The 26,261-nt window shown below is 35.8% G+C and overlaps 1 protein-coding gene across 3 annotated transcripts in view; it reads left to right on the top strand.

Moving 5' to 3' along the window:
- LOC145695197 (mitotic checkpoint serine/threonine-protein kinase BUB1-like) overlaps positions 1-22,475 on the top strand; it is a 186,850-nt gene extending 164,375 nt beyond the window's left edge. For all 3 annotated transcript variants that reach the window (XM_081772179.1, XM_081772180.1, XM_081772178.1), the window contains exons 18-19: positions 6,604-6,710; positions 21,002-22,475. In XM_081772179.1, the coding sequence (XP_081628305.1) occupies positions 6,604-6,710; positions 21,002-21,185 (291 nt within the window). In that variant the 3' untranslated portion in view covers positions 21,186-22,475. The remainder of the gene's footprint in view (positions 1-6,603; positions 6,711-21,001) is intronic.
- The last annotated feature ends 3,786 nt before the right edge of the window (positions 22,476-26,261 follow it).

The following is a 26,261-nucleotide window of genomic DNA, read 5'->3' as shown; positions in this document are numbered from 1 at the left end:
GGTGAAAAATATGTTTAATGTTTGTATTTAAAATCCAAGATACAGTTTGGCTGTTGAATATGTTTGAAATTATAGTAATTACTTAATTTCTTAATGAGTGAAAGTTCTGAATTTAACATATTAAAAGTGCATTAACCCACATTCACACATATATATACGTATAAAGTGTGTATATGTTTTGTATGAATGCAGATAGATAAAAATATCACATGACTAGATAGGCCTACGTACGCTCAAAATCCTGACGATACAAGTAGTTGATGGAGAAATGGTTGCAATAAATTTATTGAAATTGGAAGCATTTCATATGTCGATGTAAAAAAAAATCACGGGTAGTGATCAATCTTTAGAAAAGACGAAATTCGTTAGGTTCTGACACCGTAAGCGCCTATTCTACAACTGATTCAAGTTCGAAAATGTTATTATTCCTCTTGTTTACCTTAATTTTTAATATTCCTGCACAAACAGCAGCTTGTGCGTGTCTCTTCACTCCTCTCATTTTCATTCTCGCTATCGTGATTAATCCGATATGGGTAGAAAAGCGTGATTATGCAAACTCATCACCATCAAAACGCCAAACACGTATTTCAGACTTCATTAGACCGTTTCTGATTTTGAAAACGCTCCTGCGTACATTATAAGTCATTATTCGATACCTTGTATATCACGTCCTCATTAACAAATCATATATAATAACTTTTCTAAGTAATAAGTAAAAAAGTTGTTGTAACTCTTATTTTAATGCTTGCGTTGCGAGCGGAGCGAGCAAGAAAATTTTTAGCAAATTATTTCTTTGTAAACCGACAACAAATTGATTTAATAGGGCGCCAATACCTCTTCGGGGCGACGCGTCGTTTACTCATTTCCGACACTTTTCCTTTCTTCTTGCTCGTTAGGCGCCCCCTTGCTATCAGCGCCCGGGGCCACTGGTCCGCTCGCACCTCCCCCCCTCCCTTAGCTACGGCTCTGGTTCACGGACTGACATGTGAAGTTCATGCCACAAGAGCTCGATGGGTAACAAATCCAGAGACTGTCGCGGCTACTCTATTTTTGTGATGATGTAAGCTGTTTCTTTGCTTTGCAGGTAATTACTGCATAACTTGGAAGAATGATTGGAATCATTAACGAAGTTACGGCTCAAACTCCGTGTTCTTAATGGAATTGCATGCCTCACTTAAATGTAGTGATATACGTTTCATTATTATTATTATTTCGTTGGTTTGAACTAAATCACCGAATTTATTTATTTAACAATCACAGATACAGCTCAGAGGCCATTTTATACTGAATGTCCAACAATAACAGTGGAAAGGATTTGGGAAGGTATCGGCCAGGGCCTGTTTAGTAGGTACCATCCTGGCATTTGCCTGGTAGGACTAAGGAAAACCCTGCAAAACCCCAGTCAGTATGGTTGGCGGCAGGAATTGAACCCGCGACCTCCCGAATGCGAAGCAAATGCTCTGCCACTTGAGGCACTTCGCTCAGTCAAATTGATTGCCTGTAACATATTCCTATGCAATGATATGCCTTTTGCGTGTTTTACTCTTAAGCATTATACAGTCGACGTGAAAGCATTTTTCAGCGTTGGCGAAAAATTGAAATTTAGATTTATCAGTCCAAAATATTATCTTCCATTGTTCATCGGCGCAGCCTTCATGTTTTTGCCCAAGAGTACCATTTTGCAATGTTTCTGCTCGAATAAGTGTTTTCTTTACTGCAGACGCACCTCAAGACCAAAAATATGCAGGCTTTGAACCACTGACCTATCTGATACCGATTGGGAATGGCTCTTTCTTAGTTCTATTGCTACTTCCGAAGCGGTTAAACATGTATTCCGCTTGGTTGTACTCCTAATAAATTTATCCTTACGAGAAGTTGCTATTTCTGAACGGCCAGTTTGTAACTATCTTTCAAGAGTCCGACGCACTGCAGACTGCGACGTCGACTGAGATCTGCAACTACTGAGCGATTTTTCGCAGATAATAGCTCTTCTTTCTCAAAATAACCACTTGAGCACATGATTCGACACTTAATTCTCCGTTTTTTTTTTTTTTTTTTTTTTTCGCATTTTGTACTGCTTGCACGTTATTCACACGAGAGCAAACAGCACGATCGAATACCACAGATTCGCACCAAATTTTACCCTTATACACGATTCAATAGCGCACATACAACTGTTTGTTGAGTAAATATATGAGTCCTGATAAGGGTTCTTACAAACACCACCCAATATCATCGCAATGAAGCATCAGCATACAAAGCGCAAACGTTAGTTGTCTCCTCGTTAGTTAGCTGTTTACAACAAAGTAGTTTTCAACAATAAATGTCTCAATGTAAAATGAATTATGATTTTTTTTTTCATTCTTATATTGAACATTGGTTATTTTACAAAACAAGACCAATAAACAGGGTTTTGTATAGACAGAATGTCTTTTATTTGGAAAATTCTGAAAATCAGTAATGTGCTCAGATTTTTGACAATGACTATATACATAAAGAATTGGATTTTCGTTTGGTTTTTAAGTTCTGACTCCCTAGACAAGATCGATTAAGAACCGGTCCTCATTTCTAAACGAGATGATTCTGTTCCCATTAGATTGTAGCAACTCAGAAAACAATTGCTCAAATGGAGAGCTATGTCTTCAAAACGAATTGATGTTTTCAAACTCGCCATTAGTGTCTTAAATTACACATCAAATTGTGCTTTGCATAAGTATGGGAAGTCTTGTAAGAGTGGGAGTGTCCGTTCGTTTGTCGATAGTTATTAGAGCAAACACGGTAAGAGAGCATGAAACTGTTTCTTGGGATCGATCAGCACCCAAGATATGTCCCATCTAGTCACTTAACACTAGTCAAACCAGAAGTGGTAGAAATCAATCATTTCCGGATTCAGTGTCCATTACCAATAGTTGCTGCGCCCGAGTCTTCGGGCTGCTATACACTATAGGTCAAAATTATACTTAATTCAGAGCCTTATTTTTTTTCCACCAACAAACTTACGGTTACACAAATATTAATGCTCAAATCTAAATATTGTAAAATTCAGTTAAAGCAGGTAAAAAGGTAGAGTAATTACACACGGGAAACGATTTTCTCCCACAACCAGTTTTATTATAAAATTTTCTGTTATAAAACGGTATAATACAGTTCCACTAAATTCACTAAGAATTAGGGTAAGTAGGTGTCCGAAGGCCCAGGCAGCTAAGGAAGGATTCTCAACGCTCCGCTGCAAGCAAACAGAGGTTGATGTCCCGCAGAGCTCAGCTGCAAGCTAAGAGAGGGTTTAAGTTTCCAACAGAGCTCCGCTGCAATCTAAGTGAACAGGAGGGATCAGAGCTCCACTGCAAGCTAAGTGATGTAAGTTGACCAGCCAAAACTGATGTTGGTTGTGGTGATTTTCGGAATTTTAAAACTACTCGTGGGTAGCTGTAGTGTTCCTGTTCTATCGCATAATCCAGTGGCAACTGTGGTTCTGTCGTCTGCTTGGTATAGTTTGTAGTAGAAATGCTCGTGGTGTTGTGTACAAATAAAAGCACATGTTGGTGTTTGTAAATAAAACCATGTGCGGGATATTACAATATGGTTACTGCCTTTATCTTAATAATAAATAGTAAAGCACGTTCATGTAAAGTATCATCACTATCCATTTTGAAATAATTGAATTGAAACAGTTTAAGTTGCAAAATTAAATCATGACAATATATTGATGTAGAAATACATAAATATTAATGCTCAATTATAAATGTAGTTACGGCTCTTGCCCTATTTTAAAATAATTATATTAAAAGAATGCAGTTTTTAAATTGCAGTTAAATTGTCAGTAGCTTTAAATCTGAAAATTGTTTGAATACTAGCGCCATTTAGGCAGCACTGTTATCGACACTTATTAGTGCGACTGTTTTCTATTACCAATTGGCATGATACATTGACATGTTTGGAAAACGCAAAAACAGTAATGGCGAAATGTTTGGAACAAATTCAGTCGCCAGAGTAGATGCCGCCCCCACCCTTATATCACTAATGAAAGCGGAATGAGTAGAAATTCACTACCATTTTCGGTTTCAATATCGATCTCTATAGAGCAAAAACGGTAAGATATAATGGGAAACATCTTCCCAATATGGATTCAGCGTCCCAAGAATTAGTCTAACCTTGACGTTTGTTCTTCTATTCAAACCGGAAGTTGTTGAAATGTCCGATTTCCGGTTTGAATATTGATCGCCTTAGTGATACAGCGGTAACAGATAACTGGAAACAGTTTTTTGATATCGATTCAGAAATGCAAGAATAGGTTTCTTTATTTTTATTCTTGCATTGCAACCGGAAGTGGCAGAGATCTACTACTACTTCCTGTTCTAATATTGATTCACATAGAACGCAAAGGACAAACTGTTTTCTGATATGGATTCAGAACCTAAAAAGAAATTCATTTCAGCTCATTTTCTTCTACTGTAACCGGAACTATGAAAAACTAGAACTTCCGGTTTCAATATTGATTTCTGTATATTAATAATTATGAAAAGGGGGCGAAGAACTGTTTTTAATATGGATTCAGCGTCCGAAAAACAGGTTCTATCTCTGAACTTATCCGTTCATTCTAACCAATTCATAGATCCACTACTTCGGTTTCAGTATTGAATTGACATGGTTTCGAAGTCTTACCATAGTTTCTCGTGTGAAACGAAACTAACTTGTTTAAGAAAGTACCCATCACAAACAATAGATTTGTCTGGATCTAGATAGCGTAGTAAATTATGTGATAAAATTTCTTTCAAAGTCTAGATTTCTGTGGATTGCTTTGTTGTTTAAGGTGTGCATCTAGTGATTTTTATTGATGAATACATGTTTTACATTCTGGCAATACGTTTCTTTAACACTTTAGAGAAGAGACAATTACTAGGCGGAACTATTCATTTCTATTATGAAATTCAAGTGTATGTACAGGGTGTTGCAAAATACATATTACAAAGTGTGCGAGATGATTCTACAAGTAAAAGCAAGGCCGACATGTCATGTAAAAAGGTGTCGAAAGCGGCATGGTTTGTGAGGGAAAGGCGTCCGAAAATTGCTGCATCCCATGTTTAAACCACAATAACGCAAGAAGGAAGAAATATAGCGATGTCGGATTAAAAGAAAACAAAGGAAGTCTTCCCGTCGAATAAAATGGTGCAAAAATTCAGGCCCAGTTTAAAGTATGCAAGGGAATTCTCAAACAAAGAGGGAATCCCTTATGGAAAATACAGGAAATTGAAAACTATTTCACATAATGTTAAAATCGGAATATAGCCAGTAAACAACTGACGTCTCGAACTACTGCTGGGATACTGTCCTACACTCGAAAAATAGGGAAATAAAACTGCAGGTATGTAACATGTATTTTGCAGAACCCAATATAATTATTATAAAACTTACTTTTCACGAAATGGGAAAAAAGACAGTTTTCTTCTTTATCGCTTAAATGTGATATGATGTAATATTGTTGGGAGGCGTATGAGACATGAACTTTAAGCTTAATGTTGGATCGGAAAATTTCACGTCCCTACAATCACCACGTGGTTATGAACTACAGCCGCCATCTTGATATCCGCCATGTTGAATTTAGCTCACATTTTCTAAATAGAAAGGTACATGTGCGATACATGAAAAAGGGTTAAAATTTCCACAGGAACGGAATAGTGAAGTCGGTTTGTTAAAATTCGTAGAAATAAAAATTTTACTGTTAATTAATAAATAAATAAATAAAAGTAACTTTGTGTACATGCTTGCGTGACTAATCATGACAGGTTGAATATTATACGATTAGAAAGCATGAAAACAGTTCTTGAATTACATAACGTGTCCCACGTGGTTCTCTTTGACGTAGATACATGTTTGTACTCGACGAAAAGTTTGCATGAGCACGTGACAAAACCTCTGGGGTGACAGATGCACTAATGAAGAGGGGAGCTTCCTTAAATACTTTCAGTACGATGAACTCCCACTCCATTATGGACATTATGTTGCTAAGTGCTCCGTCAAAAATTTCTGGGGCATTGGATTGGGCAGTGTGATCCGGTGAAGTGTCCTTCATGGTCACCTAATTTTGGATTTTTTTCTATGGAGATTCTTGAAGTTTGTTATGCATTCCGTTAAAAATCGTGATGTAGATCGTCTTGAGAATCGGATTATTGAGGCTCGTGTATCTGTGACCTCAGAGGACTTGTCGTGTGTTCATGCAAACCTTTTTCGTTGGATATAGACATATATCTGTGTCGAAGAGAACCACATTATGTAGTTCAGAAATATATTCCTCATATTTTGTGATCATAGAATGTCCAACTTGTCTTGATTATCGTCACACAAACATGTACAAAATTTCTTTTTATAAGATGTTTATTTTCCGCAATGTAAATAGCAGTAAAATTCTTATTCCTACAAATTTCAAATGGAACATCTAGTAGAGTGTGATCGATCCAGCGGTTATCATAATCTTCGTACAAAAATATCCACTTCCTCTTTCTCCTAAAGTTTTAATGATTTTTATATAATTATTAGTATTCTTTGAGATGTTTTGTTTTGATATTTCCTATATTTTGTACTAATTGTTTTATTCTTGAATTCCAGATTGATATTTACGGCTTAGTTGCCACGGTATATTGTCTGCTATTTGGAACATATATGAATGTACAGTGCAGCAATGGTATATGGTCTATTACAGGGAAATATAAAAGGTAAATTCTTTGTTATACAGTATCTTGCATTTTAAGGTGCATCTTTTGATTTATTACATTATTATATTAAAAAAGTACTCATAAGAACAACGAGAAGTAAACTTGTTAACATCAAGGAGTAAATATCGGAAATTTGATATCATATCTTTGTGTTTAAACCCAAGTTTAGTTTCGTGCTTTATCTTGTATTTAGTCAATAGATCTTAATTTTTTAACCATTACAATTCAAGTTAGCAATTCGTACGTATAGTTAATGCACGGCCAACAAGAGATGATCTCTGACGTTTCTTACCACATGCGGTGGGACATTGTAGCCCCTGCTTTGATACCAGTGTTACCAACCACAATCACTCCGTTTTATACCATTAATTAAATTGCCACTACAGTTGCACCGAAAAAAAAAACCTTGACACGCGAGTAGTGGCAATGTCACTGCGAGCTGTCAGAGACGTTCTCTTACTGGACGCACTATAACAGTATGAGTGTAATAGGTTCGAAGACCGAAAGTCTCCAATGATGGAATATGCAAAGGTTGTGGAAATAAAGGATAATTTAATAATGAAAATAAACATGAACGAAACAATACTTCATTGGATCTTCTATGCCGAACCAGTCTAGTCTGGATTATGATCCATTTTCCTTAGATCCTTCTTTGTTATCCTACCATCATCTTGATCTACCCCAAGACCTGTTTCCCATGCCCCGCCTAAGCTAGATGTCTTCATTTTAGTATCCATGAGACAATCTGTAACTTTTAGTTACGGTAAGGTGAGGTTATGACGTGTAACTTTCCAGATTCACCTCTTAATTTGTCTCTTTTCATGCCTCTTTTTTTTCAGAGTTTTGTTTTCCTAGTCTGTCTTTTTCTTTTGCCTCAATGACCAACTTTCACATACTTTTAATTTCTTCCGTACTAACAGCGAGAGTAAAAGATTTTTCAGAAAATAATGACAATCGCTTTTCACCATTAATTTGTGTTTTACTTCCTCGAATTTATTTTGAATCCCGGTGGGGGCACTCGGTCGAAAAAGTGTAAAAACGCTTTTTCAGGCCAGCCACCCGGAATGAGGCTTTCCTGGGTTTTCCTCATTCACACCAGGCAAATGCCGGGGTGGTACCTAACTTATATGTCCCAGGCCGCTTCCTTCCTTTCCTTTTCCCGGATTGTGTGCTCGCCGAGGGAAGTCATCCCTCAAAACGTGAAGGGCTAAATGGCCTTAGATGCCGAAAGCCCAGCAATCTAAATCCTCGAATTTATTCATATTAGGGGTAAATGTTTTATATTTAATGGCGTCTTCCTTTTATGCTACTACTAATACTACCATATATATATATATATATATATATATATATATATATATATATATAGTATGGCGCTAAATTCGTTGTACAAAAGCAGAGGAGTGATTCTTGAGAGTAAAACAAACAAAAAAAGTTCCAATAAACATAAGGCGAAAACCTCATAGTTTACCTGTTATAGGCTGCCGAAATCATGAAAAAATGAATTTTAAAGGTTCATAGCTCCAAAACTATGGGACCTACTGTAGTCGGGTCAAGACATCACTTAGGAACTAGTATGTGTTCTATCCAAAAATATATGTACTCACGCAACATTTTTTATGGAGGTAGTTGGAGAGTATTTAATATCATAAGCCCATAGTCAAAATCTCTCTATAAAACTTGTCGTGGAAGCAGCTCAGGATTCTGAAACACGCATTTTTGGATAGGGCACATATTAATTCCTAAGTGAAGTCTTGACCCGACTACAGTAGGTACTATAGTTTTTGGAGCTATGGACTTTTAGAATTCATTTTTTCATGTTTTCGGCAGCCTATAACACGTAAACGATGGAGTTTTTGCCCTATGTATATTGGAACTTTTTTGTTTGTTTTACTCTCAGGAACCACTTCTCTGCTTTTGTACAACGAATTTAGCGCTATATATATATATATATATAATGAAAAAAATGAAATCTTTGAGTTTTACGTCCCACGGTTAGGCTAAAGGAGACGGTGATGATGAGAGATGAGTGAAATGGTGGAATGAAGAAAGTAGGAGGAAACGGGAGAACCCCGAGAAAACCCACGAGCACGGTGTTTGTCCACCACAAAGTTCACTTGGCGAGGGCTGGGATCGAACCCGGGACCCCAAGCACCATTGGTGAACGCTCTACCACTGAGCCACCGCGCCCCCCATATATATAATGAATATAATACTAGTGGTATATTTGAAATTATATATATGTATATATAATATGTATGAAATTATATATATATATGTATGAAATTATATATATATATATATATATATATATATATATATATATAGTGCTAGTATTATATTGACAATACATACGCGGACGAGTCAATAAATAACGCACAACAATTAAATCGGTCATTGTAGAAAGGGCACATGTGACATTTTGGACGAAATTTTGATAACATTAGATTTATTATCTAGATAGGTAGGCCCATTATTTGCCACAGAGATCTCAGGTATCGCCTTCTGAAGACAGTTATTTTGAATATTAAAAACGGCGTTCAGTGCAAAAAGGGCATATGTATAACATATGTGCCCTTTTTGCACTGAACGCAGCTTGTAACACATACTACTACTAAAGAAAACTCTTATATTAAACGCGCTGTAAACAGTCATTTGTTGTACTTTTCCCGCTAAAATACGTCTTTATGATTAGATACCTAGTACGACACAGTTCGTCGTGGGTGTTGGCGTATTGTTGAATGTGTTCATCTTGTGTTGTGATTAGTAGTGCTGACTTTGCCATCTGGAAGTAGAGACGATGATTCTCCGCAGACCAATAAACGAAAAGGAATTCGGCAAACTAAGAAGTACCAGAGAAATATCATGAAACAAGCTAAAGTTAAAGGACTGCCACATACATCATATTCTGGCAAGTATATTCCAGCTATAAGAACAGGTGATGATTGACGGTGTAGATTAAAGTGTTTTCCAAAAATTATCGAAAGTGAGCGATGCAGTATACTGACGTATTCATTAGAAACCAAAGATTCCCAGGATATCTATCTTCAAAGTCGGATAATCCGAATTTTATCATCAATTGCAGCAGTGGTCGAGAACTCATGAAGCTGCACAGCAACGCATGAATGACGACAGTGGGAATGAAGCGGAATGAAGAAAAAAACTAATATTCAAAATAATGTTATTATTTTCAAATATGTTCTTTTGACTTTCTTCACGTGGCTTTATTATTATGTTTACTCAGTCAACTTGTAATGTTTTCTATTGTAAATTACATGAGTAATGAACGCATGTAAAACAAAAATCTCCGTGCTTATTATTAGTAATAATCTACAGTATTATTGGTCTTACATAAACTTAGATCGGTCATTGTATTAGAGAGTGATCTTTAATGGAGTTTATACGTTAAAGATTTATTACGGTACCTTCTTTCCAACCTCAATTAAATTGCCTTAGGTTTTGTCAAGTTAGTCTTAATTTATTTCGCGCAACAGTATATTCTTCACAGATCATACAATATTCGTAGGTTACTAATAAATAATAGTTTGTTGCTTGATTCTCAGTTCAGTAAGTGCAGAAAGGGCACATGTGCAAAATTTCAAACTTGTCTATTAAGAAAATGAACAACAATCGAGAACTATTGTTTCTTACAAAATAATAGCGTACCTTCACTATCAAACCACGTGACATGCCACTTTGGTAACAACACATATGTACGAACTAAACGGTTTTTTGCCTTTTTCTCGAAAACATGGTTTTGTAACATGTGTCCTTTCTGACATGATCGATTCAGTTATATAGAAGAAAGTGTAATAGGTAATACATCGAAAGTATATACAAAATAGACTCATATTAAAGCTACTTAAGCATAGAATCAAGTCTCTCAACACATTTCTTCCATTGGCACAAGTTTTAAAATATTCTGTTCATAGAAGTCGTCTTTTAGGAGTATAGCAATCTGCACCAAACTGATTTGACTTCATCATCGGAACTGAAACCTTGACCGACTATGAATTTCTTTATCGATTCAAAAAAAAAAAAAAAAAAAAAAAAGTCTGAACGTCTCAGATTAGTTGAACAATGTTCGAAGAGGGATTCGCCGGTCAATACGAATTGCCCGTTCAATGAGCGTCATACTCTTTCACTTGATGCTGTTATTGGACGTCCAACATGTGGCACTCAAGTTTTTTTTTTTTTTTTTTAAACAAAAACAATGTACACTTTTCTACTCTTCACAAGAAGACGGGTGTAACATAAATATATCTTTACTCAGTAGTTCACGCTTCTGTGGCCGCGGTGGTTCTGTAGTAGAGCGTTCACCTGGTAAGTGGGATTCCTGGTTGGATCCCATCTCACGCCAAATACACTTTGTGGTGACAAACACCATGTGCTTGTGTTTTTTTCAGGGATCTCCCATTTCCTCCCGCTTTATTCATTCCACCATTTCATTAATTTCTCATCATCACCGTCTCCTTTAGCCTACACGGTATACCGGTAAAACTGAAATATTTCATTTCAGTTCACGCTTCTCATGCAAGTGGAACACCTGATCGAATAACTATCGACCACTTAAAAGTAATTTTCTTTCAATTTTCACGTCTCAGACCGTATATTGTATTGATTCATCAATTCGTTCCTCTCATTTTCAGTTCATATATATATATATATATATATATATATATATATATATATCAGCGATGATGACATTGTAGTGAAATATATCAAATTGTAGCTATGTTCTCAGTAATGTGTAGTGTTCTCTATTTGTGGTTTTGCTGGGGCTACTCAGTTTTTGTTTTCCAAAATCTGAAGTATGGAGTTTCAAGTTGGAAAGAAGGGTCATTTTTAACATGTTCTCCTGTACGAGTCCAACAAAGTTAGTACCACACAGAGATTCAGACAAATTTGTGCAGTTATGAAGAGAACGCTATTGCTGAAAGCTTTACCCAAGAATGGTTTGACAGATTCCGCAGTGGAAATTTTGATCTGGGCGATGCCCCACGTTCTGGTCTCCCTTCCTACTTTGATCAGGGCTGTTTGAACGACTTGATCTACCGAGATCCATGTCAAAGCACTCGGGAATTAAGCCATGGAGATGGACAGTGGATAGACAGCTGTTGTGCAACACCTCCAACGTAAGGGGTAGGTTAAAAAAACTGGGTCATGGGTGCCTCATTTACTCAGTCCAGACAACAAAAATCAGCATGTTGCCAAATGGTTCTTTGCGTATCCGCCACCGTGAATCCTGTCGGCATCAGCCCTTTCTCTCACTAATTGTTATTGGAGGAGGAAAATAGTGCTTGTACGTGAACTTGAAGCAGTGGATGGAATTGGTCAGCCCAAACAGAATTTGTATCCTAAGAAGACAGCGTTGCATGTCTGCTGGAACATGGAATGAATTGTCCACAGTAACCTTCTACCCCATAGTTGTGCCATCACTGCTGTTGTATACTGCGATCAACGTATTCATGCAGCACTTCAAGAAAAGAGGCCGAATAAATAACATGGCATCATCATCCACATGGACAACGCTCACCACAACCGTTACCATTCAGCAGCTTGTGTGGCTCCTACAGATTGCCATCTTCTCCGGTCCCTGTCGATTGTACTGTCTTGAATATCCTTTGAAAAGGATGAGCAGCTGCAGAATTTCTATATATCCAAACCACCGACTTTTTACCGTAAAACATCCAACAATTGGCTGAACTATTGAGAACAGATTGTGAACAATGCGGAGGAATATATCAGTAATCCATTCAGATTAGTTCAACCCTCAAACAAGAAATATATCCATGGGTTTCGAACGGCACGAATCAACCCAGTAATATCTCATTAGTAGAATGTTCGTTACTTATTGATTCGTTCTCGTATTTTCGTGAATACAAATTCTTCGGCTTATCATGTATTTTGTCTTTCTATAGTCACTTCCAAATATATATATATATATATATATATATATATATATATATATATATATATATATATTTTTTTTTTTCTTTTTTTTTACGCTTTTTGAAAGATATTCACATATCCTATCAAGCTTTATCCATAAGTAGTTAGTTCAGTCGATTTAGTCTAGGTATCTCTTGATCTTTGGTTTTCTTAGTTACATATTCTAAAGCGAAATGAAAAAGTAATAATGATAATGTATTTCCCAGTTTAGAGTTATAAGTACTAAAACTTGAAACGATCTTGCTAGTGTTTAAATACGACACACCATAGCTTTCTCTGAATTCCTCCAAGAGATATAGCCGCTCTTTTAACCGAATCGTAGCCTTCTAAAAGTCTAGAAGAAGTTAGTGATTCGTACCTCCTTTATTATTATTAAGTTTGTATTTTTCTCCCTTTCCTCATCTGTTGAGGTGATATAGTGATATATACTGCCATCTAAATATATTTTAGGTTCTTTGTGGTTTTCCTTTATTTTGATGTTTGCAGGAAGTTTCTTACGATTCTGCATGAGTCCAGTATTGCTCTTTTCTGTATCTTTGTTTTGCCCTCAATTCTGATTGTTTCAAGTGCCTCTTTCAACGTCTTTTGGAACACTCCCCTATCCAATATTACTGTACTATTGGTATTTAAGGTGGCGACAAACCGAGAAAATTCAGGGAATTTGAGAAGATCAGCAAGTCAGGGAATTTCAAAGAAATTTATAACCATATCACTAAATTACTTTCTACTACAAATGTACAACAGACTTCAGTAAACATTTATTCTTTAATATAAGTTTTCGTTGCTATGAAAGACTAAAAATACAAGAACATTAGAAAAAAGTTAATTTTCTTTTTACGAACTGCACAGTTTTTTGTTTGGGAACGATGCAGGTGTTGCGCCGATTTACTGTCGCCAGCCGGACTGACAAAAAACTATAATACTTTTGATAGTGTGAAGCATATGGATGAGAAAGCCAGACAACCAACCAGTTCTTCAGAATTTCCAAATGTGTTTTATGTACGAATTGTTTTCTTTCCTATACGAACATATGGACTTGCAAAAAGTTTATTCCATTTTACATTTAAAGTTGATTGGAAGTGTTGATTTTGGACTGTTCCGTGTTATCTCAAGAAAGACTGGAGAATTATCTAAACTGACTTTGCCAGGACCGTATAAGTTAGCCCAGTACAATCGTCCTATATTAACATACATGAATATTCTCGTCTTGGTAATTCCTTGAACGACTCGCGAAATTCTCTTTCTGGCAAGTCCCTGGTCGATCCCAGCTTGCGCCAAGTGAACTTTGTGGTGGACAAACACTGTGTACGTGGGTTTCCTCGGCGTTCTCCCGTTTCCTCCCACTTTCTTCATTCCACCATTTCACTAATTTTTCATCGTCACCCTCTCCTTTAGCCTAACCGGCATAAAACTCAAAAATTTCATTTCATTTCTCTTTCTGGCAAGCCAAGCCAAACCTAAGATGGTAAACGCTTCTAGTTCTCAAATTAGCGCATACTTGTACTTGGTAGAAGCAACTCGTTATAATTGCTTGCACTCCTAATTACGCAGTTTTCTATATTTTAATAGCACATATTATTGAAACAATGAGAGTTTACATTGAATATTCGTGTCTAAATTAAGAAAGCATTAAAACAATGAATTGAAGATTCTTAATAATACCGTGAAATGGAGTCGCCACAGACATTTTCTCTTTTGCTACATAATCAGTTTGTTTTGTATAAAACATTAATTACTGTTACGTCACAATCTCTACGTGGAGCACTCAACACCATTAGTAGAACATATTATCATCATTTTTTTATAGTGAAATACCATCTTAGTCGGAATACCATATGGAAGTCTTATTTTGTCTTCGGAATACCATATGGAAGTCTTATTTTGTCTTATCTCCACTTTCCTTCGCAGTGATCATTACAGTGTTGTGTTTTTTCAATAGTGAAGTGTCAGAAAGCCATAATAATTAAGTGTTTTCATATCGGTTATCAGTGCATATATCGCATGTGGAATATTAAATTATTTGTGTGTACATAGTTGTTTTCTTTTTGTGGAAACTATCCAATAAGAATACTAGATTCATGTAGTATTTCTTTCTTTTTTATGGATATCATTCAACGCTTTATCGTGTACATGCAAGATATGACATCCGTGTTCATTGTTACCAATATTCCTAAAGAAACACTAATTTCTGTCTTCCTGTTTTGATATCATACACTACAACAACCACATTCACCAATTTCTGTTAATTTTTCAAAATTTTCAGTTATCGCAGCGGAGCTTATCGGAATGTAACCCTATTTATTAACTGTTATATATTTATAGCTAGATATTGAATCATTTTCCATCACTTGTTCACATTTGTAATGATATATTAATGATGATATGTCTTATGAGTTTTAGATTATATGTCTCAAAAGTTTTAATAAAAATATTGTTTATTCTCATATAAAAATTATTCTAACATTGATGATAATGCAGCAGTTTGGAAACAATATTTATCTTATATAAGTTCAAGTAAAATTTCATTTTCTATCTCTAATCATCCTTTGAGTCAAATTTTTGTATACCTTTTTAATGCCAATGCGAAATGTTCAAACTATTATAAAACAAGACTCTTTTGGACAAGACATGTAAAAATATTTTGTAAGTGGTATGCAGCTTTTGAGAAGGAACACAAAAACTATTCTGTGCGTTGAAGTGTGTGCCATGGAGACACCCCTGCTAGCACTCCTCTCCAAAAGTATGTAACAAAGACGGGATTTTTTATTTAAAAATTTGCAGTGAAATGAAGAAAATTGGACTGTTCACATCCTACAGTTTTGAGCAGTACATATTCTGATTTAGTTTGTTCCGTAGATGCCGAATTTTTAATATTAATGATTTGAAAAATCACAATCGGGCCCTGTGGGACCCACACGGGGCCGCACATATTTTGACATGCACGAGTTTTCGATAGGTCTGTTGATATCCTGCAACTTTTGTATCTTTCAATTTTTTCAGAAAAACGCATTCTAAGATATAAAATATGTAAACAATGTTCTGAAAAATCGAAAAAAGTTAAGGAATTCTTTTTCATAAATTTTGTCGCCGCCCTTGCATTATTTTCACATTTTTGTTCTTCCATTGTTCTTTCAGGTTTTGGACAGTTTTTTCTTTTTTTTTTTTTTTTCTTTCTTCTGTTTGTAGAGTAGATAAGGTATACGATTCTCACAACATTAATGTTTATAATGTTTGATTTGTAAATCTGATATCCTTAGCCAACGGATCCAGTTTCTACTGTGTATTCCTATCTCTGCGAGATCCATCTTAATATTGTCCTCCCATCTGCGCCTAGGGCTTCCTAATGGTCGATTTTCGATTTTACTTCCAGTTAAAACTTTGAAAGCATTCCTTTCTTCCATTCTGGCTACATGACCTGCCCAACTGAGAGCCTCCTAGACTTCGTAACTCTAACAGTGTTTGGTAAACGGTATAAATTATGCAGTTCTTCGCCATTCCCCAATCTCGTTCCTCTTGGGTCCGAATATTCGTCTTAGGATATTCTTCTCAAATACTTTGTCTACGTCCTTCACTCAGACTAAGCGACCATGTTTCACAATCATACAGGAAACAGGCATGATTATCGTTTTATATGTATCTTAAGCTTCAAATTCCTCATCAGAATTTGCAACAACAAAAGATTTTGATCTGAATAATAACACGGATTTCCTGTTTTTAGTCGATTTTAATTTCTTCGTGAATATGGTTTAGTTTGTTAATACTGATCCTAGATATTTGGAAGTATCCACTTTGTCGAAAATATTTATTTGATATTTTAACGCATTCATAATTTGCAATATTATGATTCCGACGAACTTACATGTATTTAGTTTTCTCTGCATTTATTTCTAAATTCATGTTCCTGCAAGCGTTTAATAAGACTTCTGCATTTCTTTCTATTGTTCTCCTATCTTTCCCTATTATGTTTATATCATCAGCATACGCCATAACCTGGTGAATACCATTCAGCTCTAGGTCCTGATTGCTATTTTTGATTTTCCTTGATTTCACTGAAGAACAAAATTGAATAATAATGACAACACATCTCCTTGTTTCAGGCCATTCTTAACGTGAGAGCTGGTGAACAAGAATTTTCCTCGGACTTTGGGATTTATTTAAACATATCTTAATTAATTGAACTAGCTTTTTCGATATTTCAGATTCTGTAAGAATGCTGTACAATGTTTACCTTTTAACCGATTTGTAGGCCTTTCTAAAACCAAAAATAATGGATGTAGCGGGTTATTGTATACCCATTTCTTACCCATTTCTTTTCGAGTATTTGTCGAATGGTAAATATCTTGTCAATAGTTTATCAGCGCGAATTTAGAGGAAATCGATAATCTCCAATAATTTCGTCTGCGTATGGGGTCAATCTTGCTAATAGAAGGTTTGAGAGGTTTTTATAGCATGTTGACAGAATGAAAATGCCACGATAATTATTACAATCATTTTTGCCACCTTTCTTGTGAATTGGAACAATGACTAATTCTTTCCACTCTTCTGGCAGTTCCTCCTTGTTCCAGATAAGGAGAATAAGTTTATGTATCTTGTTCTAAAAAATGGAAGTATAGAACAGTTAATGGCTATCCTGTACACCCTATACACATAGAAACACATTAATGAATGTACACAAACTTCCGATCATTACTGAAGCGTACGTAATTAGTTAAAGAATATTTTGTATTTTACAAAAGAAAATAAAGCAAAAACATTATATTTGAACTAATTTACTAATCTTCTTAGTCTTTCAATGTAGGTGTGGGAGGCCCGGGTTCGATTCCCGGCGGGAGCTCATGTGGTTCGGATTCCACGTTAATCAGTAGGTCCACGTCTCATATAGCCTCGCTGCTGAACGGGACGTTAAACTCAAAATTAACTCAACTCGACTCTTTCAATGTAGATATTGTCATTTCAACATCGATATTTGAAATATTTCAATCGGACATTCCTTGCCAGGAACATATATGTATATATAGACAAGTGATTCTTTGCTATAATATTTAACATACTTAGAAATAGCAACACAGGTCAGGACTATATAGCGGATGTGACATCAGTTTGATGTCATAAGGTTCCTGAATTTTTTGTTGTGTTTTTCGGGCCGGGTATGGTTTTGCGTTATCCTGTTGCAGCAGGGTGCGCTCTTAATTCTCCAATATAGGAAATGTTTGGTATAGTGCAGCATATGTTCGCTCCAACTGTTTGTAAAAAAGGTCGGCATAAATGTTACGACCATTAGAACGAACTCGAAGTGAATTACCTCCTCATAGTTCCACCACACACAGAGCATGATTTTATGCTCGAGACGGCCCTGTTATACGATTGGTTCTGGAAGTTGGCCCGTGCGCAATTTTGCACATTCAAATTTCGAAAAAACGCCCACTTTTAATCGTAGGTGACAATCCGTTTCAGGAGACGCATATCACGTGGATTTTTGGACAGTTGTATGCATACATCCATTCATCGATAGGGTTGAGCTGGGATGATACAGTACAGCAGACTCTGATGGTTTTCCTGAGTTCGTAAAGGTTCACCCTACAGTGTACTGGAACATGCGGAGTTGGTTGGTGTCTGGATTTTCCTCCTCGACCTCAGAATCTGTTACAGGAAACAGTCGAACTGATATTGGGGCAGGCGAATTTTGGCTGATCTTCGACACTTCTACAACCTCCAATGGAACCAATTAGTTGTCTGTGCTGTGGTTCACTGTACCTTTCTCTTTCGCATGACAAATGTTTTGGGTTACTCCTGCAACGTCATGTACGAGTTCGAATTCATACAATAACAGTTCACGCATCAGATCTTATTGAGCACTCATCGTCACTGCTGCTAAAGACTGACTGAAGATACTGACGGAGTATTGGCCTCCGTGTTAAATGGTCCCCTTGCCACACTACCTCGTGCCAATTTGATTTGGTATTTACGGTCGATCTTGGCGCATGCACGCGTCTGATGTTTGGGTTGTGGACATATTGCAAGACAAGACTAATTGTTATATCTAAGCAGTTTCAATCAGCCAAACAGACAATACAAGATATCACTGGTTTGCACCATGGATCTTCTTTACTTAATAGAAATGTCTTTGAAACATATTACATTAGGACAAAAAAGAAAAACATGAAAAAGGAATTTAGGCAGATATGACATCAATACTAATTTCGTAAGAAAAATTAAGTAATTCTTTGTTACAGCATTTATTTGATAAAAGAAAATTGTATGCACAATAATCATTGAATGTACCAACATGGATAGCATTGTGGTATAACTACAGTGAACTTACAAATATTTAAGTATGTCTTCTGGAAGATAAAGAGGACTATGTTGTGAACATTTATATAAGATCCAGGCTGTACATACATTTTACTGACTGTTGAAAGAAAATAAAGATGCTTCTATTTTAACTGAAAGTTTGTAATTTACTATTTCGTATTTATAAAATTTGTTATATAACTCTCATAATATCCACTGTGTTGCTACTACTATGCATTCGAAAAGATTATGACAAAAAATGACTTAATGCGGCGTTTGTTTCTGACAAGGGAAACCCGACTGAAGCATTGTCAATGGAGAGCTTTTGTGAACGCGGCATTGAACCTCCGGGTTCCATATGCCATAGAGTTAGTTAGAATACGGTGAAATCCAAAGCGGTGGTAACCATATCATCGAACGGGGTATAATATGAGGCAACTAAATAGTTTTCTAATATAATAGAACAACTAAGTTACTTGAATTGAATTGAATTGAATTGAATTGAATTGAACTTGAAGAACATTTGAAGTCCTTTTCCAGTTAACACATTCATAAATGTCCATATAAATACAAAGAAATGCATCTGGATCTTCATATACCCACATGTCCTCATTTCAATAGTAGTAAAGAAGTGAAAAATAAAATTTCTAGTTTTACACATATACCCTGTAGGATGCAGCGGGCAGATGATTAATGAAAGTGAATGATTATGAAAGAAACAGTGAAATCTCTTTACTTTAAATACCAATAATTTTAAATTTAATTTGCCTTCAATTAGATACCATCACTACCACAACAAGAAAGGGTTCCGAAGTTTCAGACAATTGTACCTTATATTTGATCTTCAATAGTTTATAACCCATAAATTCTTCTTTACATGATTTATCCCTATTAATAACGTTTATTTCTTTCCTATTTTCGTTTTTTCCCTATGTCTGCTAACCAGTATATCTTCTTTGAAATATTGCTCTGACCAGAAAGAAAACCTTAAGTTGTGAAAATATTATGTATAAACGTTGTTTTTAATTCTACCATTTCATATTATATAGGTACCGTCTGAGTATTAATACGTTTTATTATTATTATTATTATTATTATTATTATTATTATTATTATTATTATTATTATTATTATTTATTACAACAGCAACTACTACTACTACTACTACTACTACTACTACTACTACTAATAATAATAATAATAATAATAATAATAATAATAATAATAATAAACAACGAATTCCTACAGGAACGGTAGTAGTAAAAAGAAGAATACAAAGGAAAGAAAATGAGGTTCTCCCTTAGCAATAGGAAGTAATGTAGTAAACTATTACCTTGACGAACTCAGGTGTCGAATTTATTGTTTGTTTTCCCTAAACTTCATCATATCACATAAATAGTTTGCCATAGGAACGTAAAATCAGCTTGATTTAATGCAGACCGTTTAACAGTATCGCGGTTCTCAAAAAAAATCTTATGAGATATTTGGAACTGCCAATTCACCACATCTTCCTTAGCTGGCAGCAGTATTATCTGGATACCTTCTCACTTACCGTGCTTCCAGCTACTACAGCTCATATGAAGAAATAAATTTATTATATACCTTGTGTATAATTTTTATTCATTTCCTTTTCATTTCGATGCCCCCATCATAACAGGTATCTTCTTTTGAGGATATTATTCTTGAGGGGTCTAAATTGAATGGATGACTTCACATAATGCGTTTCACCATTATTGGACAAAGTAAACAGTTCTCAAAAGCATTGCAGAATTTATTTTAGCGGTTAGTTTTGCAAGAGTCATAAGTGTATTTTATTTTGAGTTTTTAAATTCTGCAAAACTTTTGAGAAATTTACTTTGTCCAATACGAAGGTATGCAGTAAATTTATTTCCTTATACATAGATAACGGCAATATAAAATGAATACTATAAGATTTTACTTACTACAGCTCATACTTGTAATCACTAGTTTTTTTGTACTAATTTTCATATTATTTTATTTTATTAATACTTCTTTCTTCTTTACTAATTTATTTTAATTTATTGTAGGTGGTGGAATATATCGCTTTGGCGCAAGTTCTTTTCTGATCTTTTGAACATAGAATCATGTGATCGTATTCCCAACTTGATGGACTATTACGAAGAATTTAAAGATGCAATTAAAAAATCTCGCAAAACACCGGTGGACTTAAGGAGTGTGCTCAATCAGATCTGTAAGGAAAAGAGAAGTTAGCTTAAGTACGAGGTATATTTTTTTTCGCTTGTGAATATTAATTGCGTGAGCTTGGTTCATTAGTCACATTTCCATAATCGCTGAAACCAGACATCAGATTTCATAACTGAAAGTACTATTTACTGAGAAATTGGTATTGTAAGATATTAGATGCTGTTTGGCTTTCACCACTTTTATATATATTCATTTGTATACATATTTCATTATATTGTAATTTTAAATCATAGTTTTGTTTTGTAATTGACTTCATGTAGTGAGTGCATGGATACAAAGGAGAAATGTTGACTTTCTTTTTATTCGGTGGGCAGTCTTGCCAATATATTACATTGTAAGTCCTATTTTTAAGAAAATATCTAGTATACATAAACAGATATTGTGAATACTTGCAAAATGTATTTATTAAGAAGCTCAAATTTGTTTGTTGAGCATCAAATTCTGGCAGTAAAGTTAGTTGTGAAACTTCGCATATGCGTATGATAATAGGATTTTTGTTCTGAGCACATTATTATTGCTTTATAATATAATGATTTAAATACGTACTTATGTTTATATAATAAACTAAACAAAGTATTGATTTCATTTGTAGCTGTCATTTTATGTGTGTGTAGTTTTTAATCCATTCCTTAAGATAATTTTGGTATAATTGAAATTTTCAAGCCAAGATCATTATATTTTGTCCTGAATTTTTAATACATCACGAAATCAAAACAAGGCACAATTTTTAAAATATTAATGTTGAGTTTTCATATATGTTAATTTGAACAATTTATATACCTAATTGTTATCAATTGGGATAATAAATCATGCATAAACAATGTAGGTAAGGCTTGTCTATAAATATGTCTCGAACTAGGAATAATATAGAACTATATCTCGTGCTAAACTATGCGATTTTTTAAAATGTTTCTTTGTATCATGTAAAACTGCACTCTTGAAATATTAGACTTTTAATGGTTCAGTGATATATTGATTTGCATAAAAGAATATACACAATCATGCAGTGGCAGACAGTCGTGATAAGCTGTTAGTCAATACGTCACGATGGAGATAATGCAATTTCTATTGATCATATAACAAATGCATAAAATCACTATACATTGTAATTTTTATATTTTTGAATTGTTTAATAAGACCTGAAGGTTCAAACAGAGCCTAAAGATCAATAATATCTTTCTATTCGCTATGTTATTTGTGAAGTTTCTAGAAGAAAAAAAAAAAAAAGAAATGTAATAGAAAACTCAAGTATTTTTGAAACAAGTGTTCTACAACTATGTAAATAAAAACTTAAAATTTGATACATGGAGTAGAGCTTTTGCTAATACTTCGATTAAAAAAGTCAGAAAAAATATACTCTTTTTATTTCCTAATTTTCAAAAGTTTCATGCTTAGATGAGAAATTAAGTATGTTTTTTTCCTAAATCAATGGTTCCCAACCCTTGGTGTCATCTCTACACACTACGAGCGCTACTTACGAGCTCCCAGTTTGTGAGAGCTAATTTCGAGATCCCAATTTATAAGTCTACACACCTCCCCTCCAGATAACTGGAATTAATCTCGAGAAAAAATTCTCTGGTGGAGAAATAACTAGTAAACAGATAATTTCTCGAAGGTTGTTTCGTTCTTCAACGAATAAGAAGCCTCGCTCTCTCCCTTTATCCTTATAAAACTTATAAATAATCAGGGAGACAGAACTAGGAAAAAGATAAATAAACTTCTAGTTCTTATAAATAATCTCAACCAATATTAGAAATACCATTCACCATTATATGTAAGAATCTAGGAGAGTTCTTACTTCTACTAGCATACCAGACTTAACATGTAAATCAAAACTTATCAGAATTCCTCTTTAAAATCTCTTCATTTCGAAGGAAAGATAATTATTTGTAGATGAGTCATTCTAAAAGTATTGAATCTGTAATTAAGTGTTCCTTTGCCTTTATTCGCCCTCCTAGAAGTGAGAAGGACTTTAAAATTATCTCTATCCTAATCTCCAATATAATAGGGAATTAGTTACCTATTATAATTGATCTAAACCTCCTGACTTCGTCATTAAAACAAAATACATCTAAGTTTCTTCTAATACCCTCTCTGATTAAAAAGGTTAGATCAATCGTTCCAGTCCTCTAGTATTCTAGAGCGGAGACTAAAATAATACAAATCTATCAGTCAAGCCTTATATAGCCTGACCTCAGCAGGATTTGCCGGAACCCTCTAAATCAAAACAAGCAGCCTAAGCATTGGACTTTAAACTTCCTAGTTAAAATCTTAGAGAGATCGCGAGCTAATTTAAATCTGATTAAAAACAAATATCAACTAGATTGAGAAAATTAATTTCTTTCTAATCTAACCCAATGATCTCACTTGCTCTTTCACTACTCTACACATGGACTTATCTACCTCCTAAGAAAAGCATTCGAAACGACAGTCATCTTTTCAACTGTGCAGCCCAGGAGACTTACCATCCATTGTAAGGAACCAGAAAAAGACAAAATCACCTCTCCCGCAAATCGAAAGCAAAAGCGGTTCCCCGCCTATAAAGCTCACCTTCTATATATATATGAGAAGTTTGAAAAGATTTCCAACTGCCTTTCTCATAAAACTACCCCACTGGCCAATATAGAAGACATGGATGGAACTAAAAGAAAAAGCAAATCTGGTCCCCGTTCCTCTACAGTGTGACTGGTAATTCGATGCATTCCTTGCAAGGGGGATATTCTACAAGTACTTTGGAACATTTTCACCTATATGAACCAGGGGTCGCAAATCAATAGTTTCTGAGTAATTTACACATGTGTGATTTCTTTGAAATTTGCCGACTAAAAGGAGGTGTGCGAGAAAGTTTTACCCTAACGCACTTCCACATATCGTAGAGCGATGGAATTTTAAATGTGCAATCCAGCATACCTGTGTAGGTCATCTGGTAATGTACGCTCACAACTCTGCACCGTTGCTGTGTTATAGGTCCAAACGTAAGGTGTAGTAGTCCAAAATCCATTACTGCACCTCAGAAAGGAGCGTGACAACATCGTAGAAGTACTTGCTCCTAGAAAATGACTACATGGTTAGGAAGAGGTGGAATGAAGGTAGTTTGCGGTCAAGAGAAAACGCGAAGTATGACTAATTTAATATCCAGTGTCGTGCATCTGTCTGTCCAACATTCGAGCAGTGAACGGGTGCCTTGTTTTCCAGGAGGCGGACGGACACCTTTTGTCAGCATGCCACGCCTAGGAGTTGACAGAATCCCGCAATGCATGCAGCAGTGAGGCATAGTATATCCTCGTAATTGTGGTACCCTTTGCCTGGAAAGCAAGTAGTAATACCTCATGCTGATCCCAAATTAAATGATCACCACTTTCGTCGCTCAGAGTTGTACACGGACTTCCTTTGGTGGTTGTACGTCGGCACGCTGTCATTGGTTTGACTAGGTTTTCCTGGTTTTCTTAACTCTCACTAGGCGAAGGTAGGGATGGTAAATTCTAGAAGGCCATGGCCAGTTCCCAAATCCTATACCAACCTAAAAGACCGATGTAACCCCGGAGTTGGAGGTTCGAACCCTTTCTTGAGTCATTCCCTTGGATAAATACATAAATCTAATATAAATAAAATAAAGAGTCTGTCTGTGTGCGGCCTGGGGACTAGACGAGTGAACTGAGTTACCAAATTTTGGTCCAGGTCCCAGATGAAGATGAAGCGGTTTTTTTTTTTTTTTTTTCAAAATTCGAACCAGGGGCGTCTCAGGCCATTTACCGGGACATGTAAAAATAGAAAATGGCCGATATTAGTGTCAAATTCATAGTTTTCGCGGTCGCTGAGATCAATGGTGACACTTCCATTAGCGATGTGTTTCTCAAATTCAGCCACCACTGTACGCGAGCCGGGGGTCACCGGGGTCGGGATTCCGAGACATGTTTACATGTAAAAATAGAAAATGACCGATATTAATGTCACATCCATAGATTCGGGGTTGCTGAGCTCAATGGTGAAACTCAAGATCGCGTTTACTTTCAATTTTAGCCCCCATCAACTAAGGAACGGGGCCCATAATAGAGAGCTCATAGAGACGTAAAAATAATCCACAACGACCGATATTGAGCTCTCGTGGCTAAGCGGTCAGCGTACGCGCCTTTGGCGTGAGAGTCCCGGGTTCAATTTCCGGCGGGAGCTCATGTGGTTCGGATTCCACGTTAATCAGTAGGTCCACGTCTCATATATAGCCTCGCTGCTGAACGGGACGCTAAACTAAAATCAAATCAGATCAGATCAAATCAAACGACCGATATTAGTGTCAAATCCATAGTTTTCGCTGTCGTTGAGATGAAAGGTGTTACTCCCACATGTGTTGACTTCCAGATACAGCCCCCATCGTCTGGGTGCCAGAGGCGTTGTTTTCAAAATTGGAACCAGGGGGACATAGGGGGCGTTTACCGGGATATGTAAAAGTAGTGGAAAATGACAGATATTAGTGTCACATTCGCAGTATCGGTTGGGGGCCAGAGGCGATTTTTTTACAATTTGAACAAGGGGTGTCTTAGGGGGCGTTTACCGAGACATGTAAAAGTAGTAGAAAGTGACGAATATTTGTGTCGAATCCATATTTATCGGGGTCGCTCAGATGTATAATGACATTCCAGATAGTGTTTACGTTCAAATTCAGCTCCCATTGGCCATCCCAATGAAAACACATCTACGTTGCTGGATATACATTCACACAAAATAGATCCAATTTTTGACATGTTTCTTAATTGTTCTTTCGTTGTTCAGTTTGTTTACATTGATATTTTATCTGATCCATGCGAAGAACGGGCATAACAGCTAATAAATAAATAAATTGGAATGGAATACATCGCTTTAATAACTCAAAACAAAATTACGACTATTGCCGTACCAATTGCTACAATGACAACCTAATGTTATGAGCTTTCTTCAAAAGTAAAAATGTAAACCTTGGAAAGTAGGGGAGACCGGGGCGCGTTTTCTATAGGGGCACGTTTTCCAACTGGCTTTAGTTCTGAAAGGATCCGGTAGATCGCTCCTGTGGGTGGACTGGCTGAAGCAGCAATGCTTGGCACGCCATCT

The sequence above is a fragment of the Thermobia domestica genome, chromosome 9, assembly GCF_964235325.1.
Source record: "Thermobia domestica chromosome 9, izTheDome1.hap1.1, whole genome shotgun sequence".
NCBI lineage: Eukaryota > Metazoa > Arthropoda > Insecta > Zygentoma > Lepismatidae > Thermobia > Thermobia domestica.
Note: the sequence above shows the minus strand (reverse complement) of the source record. Positions and strands in the feature narration are given on the sequence as shown.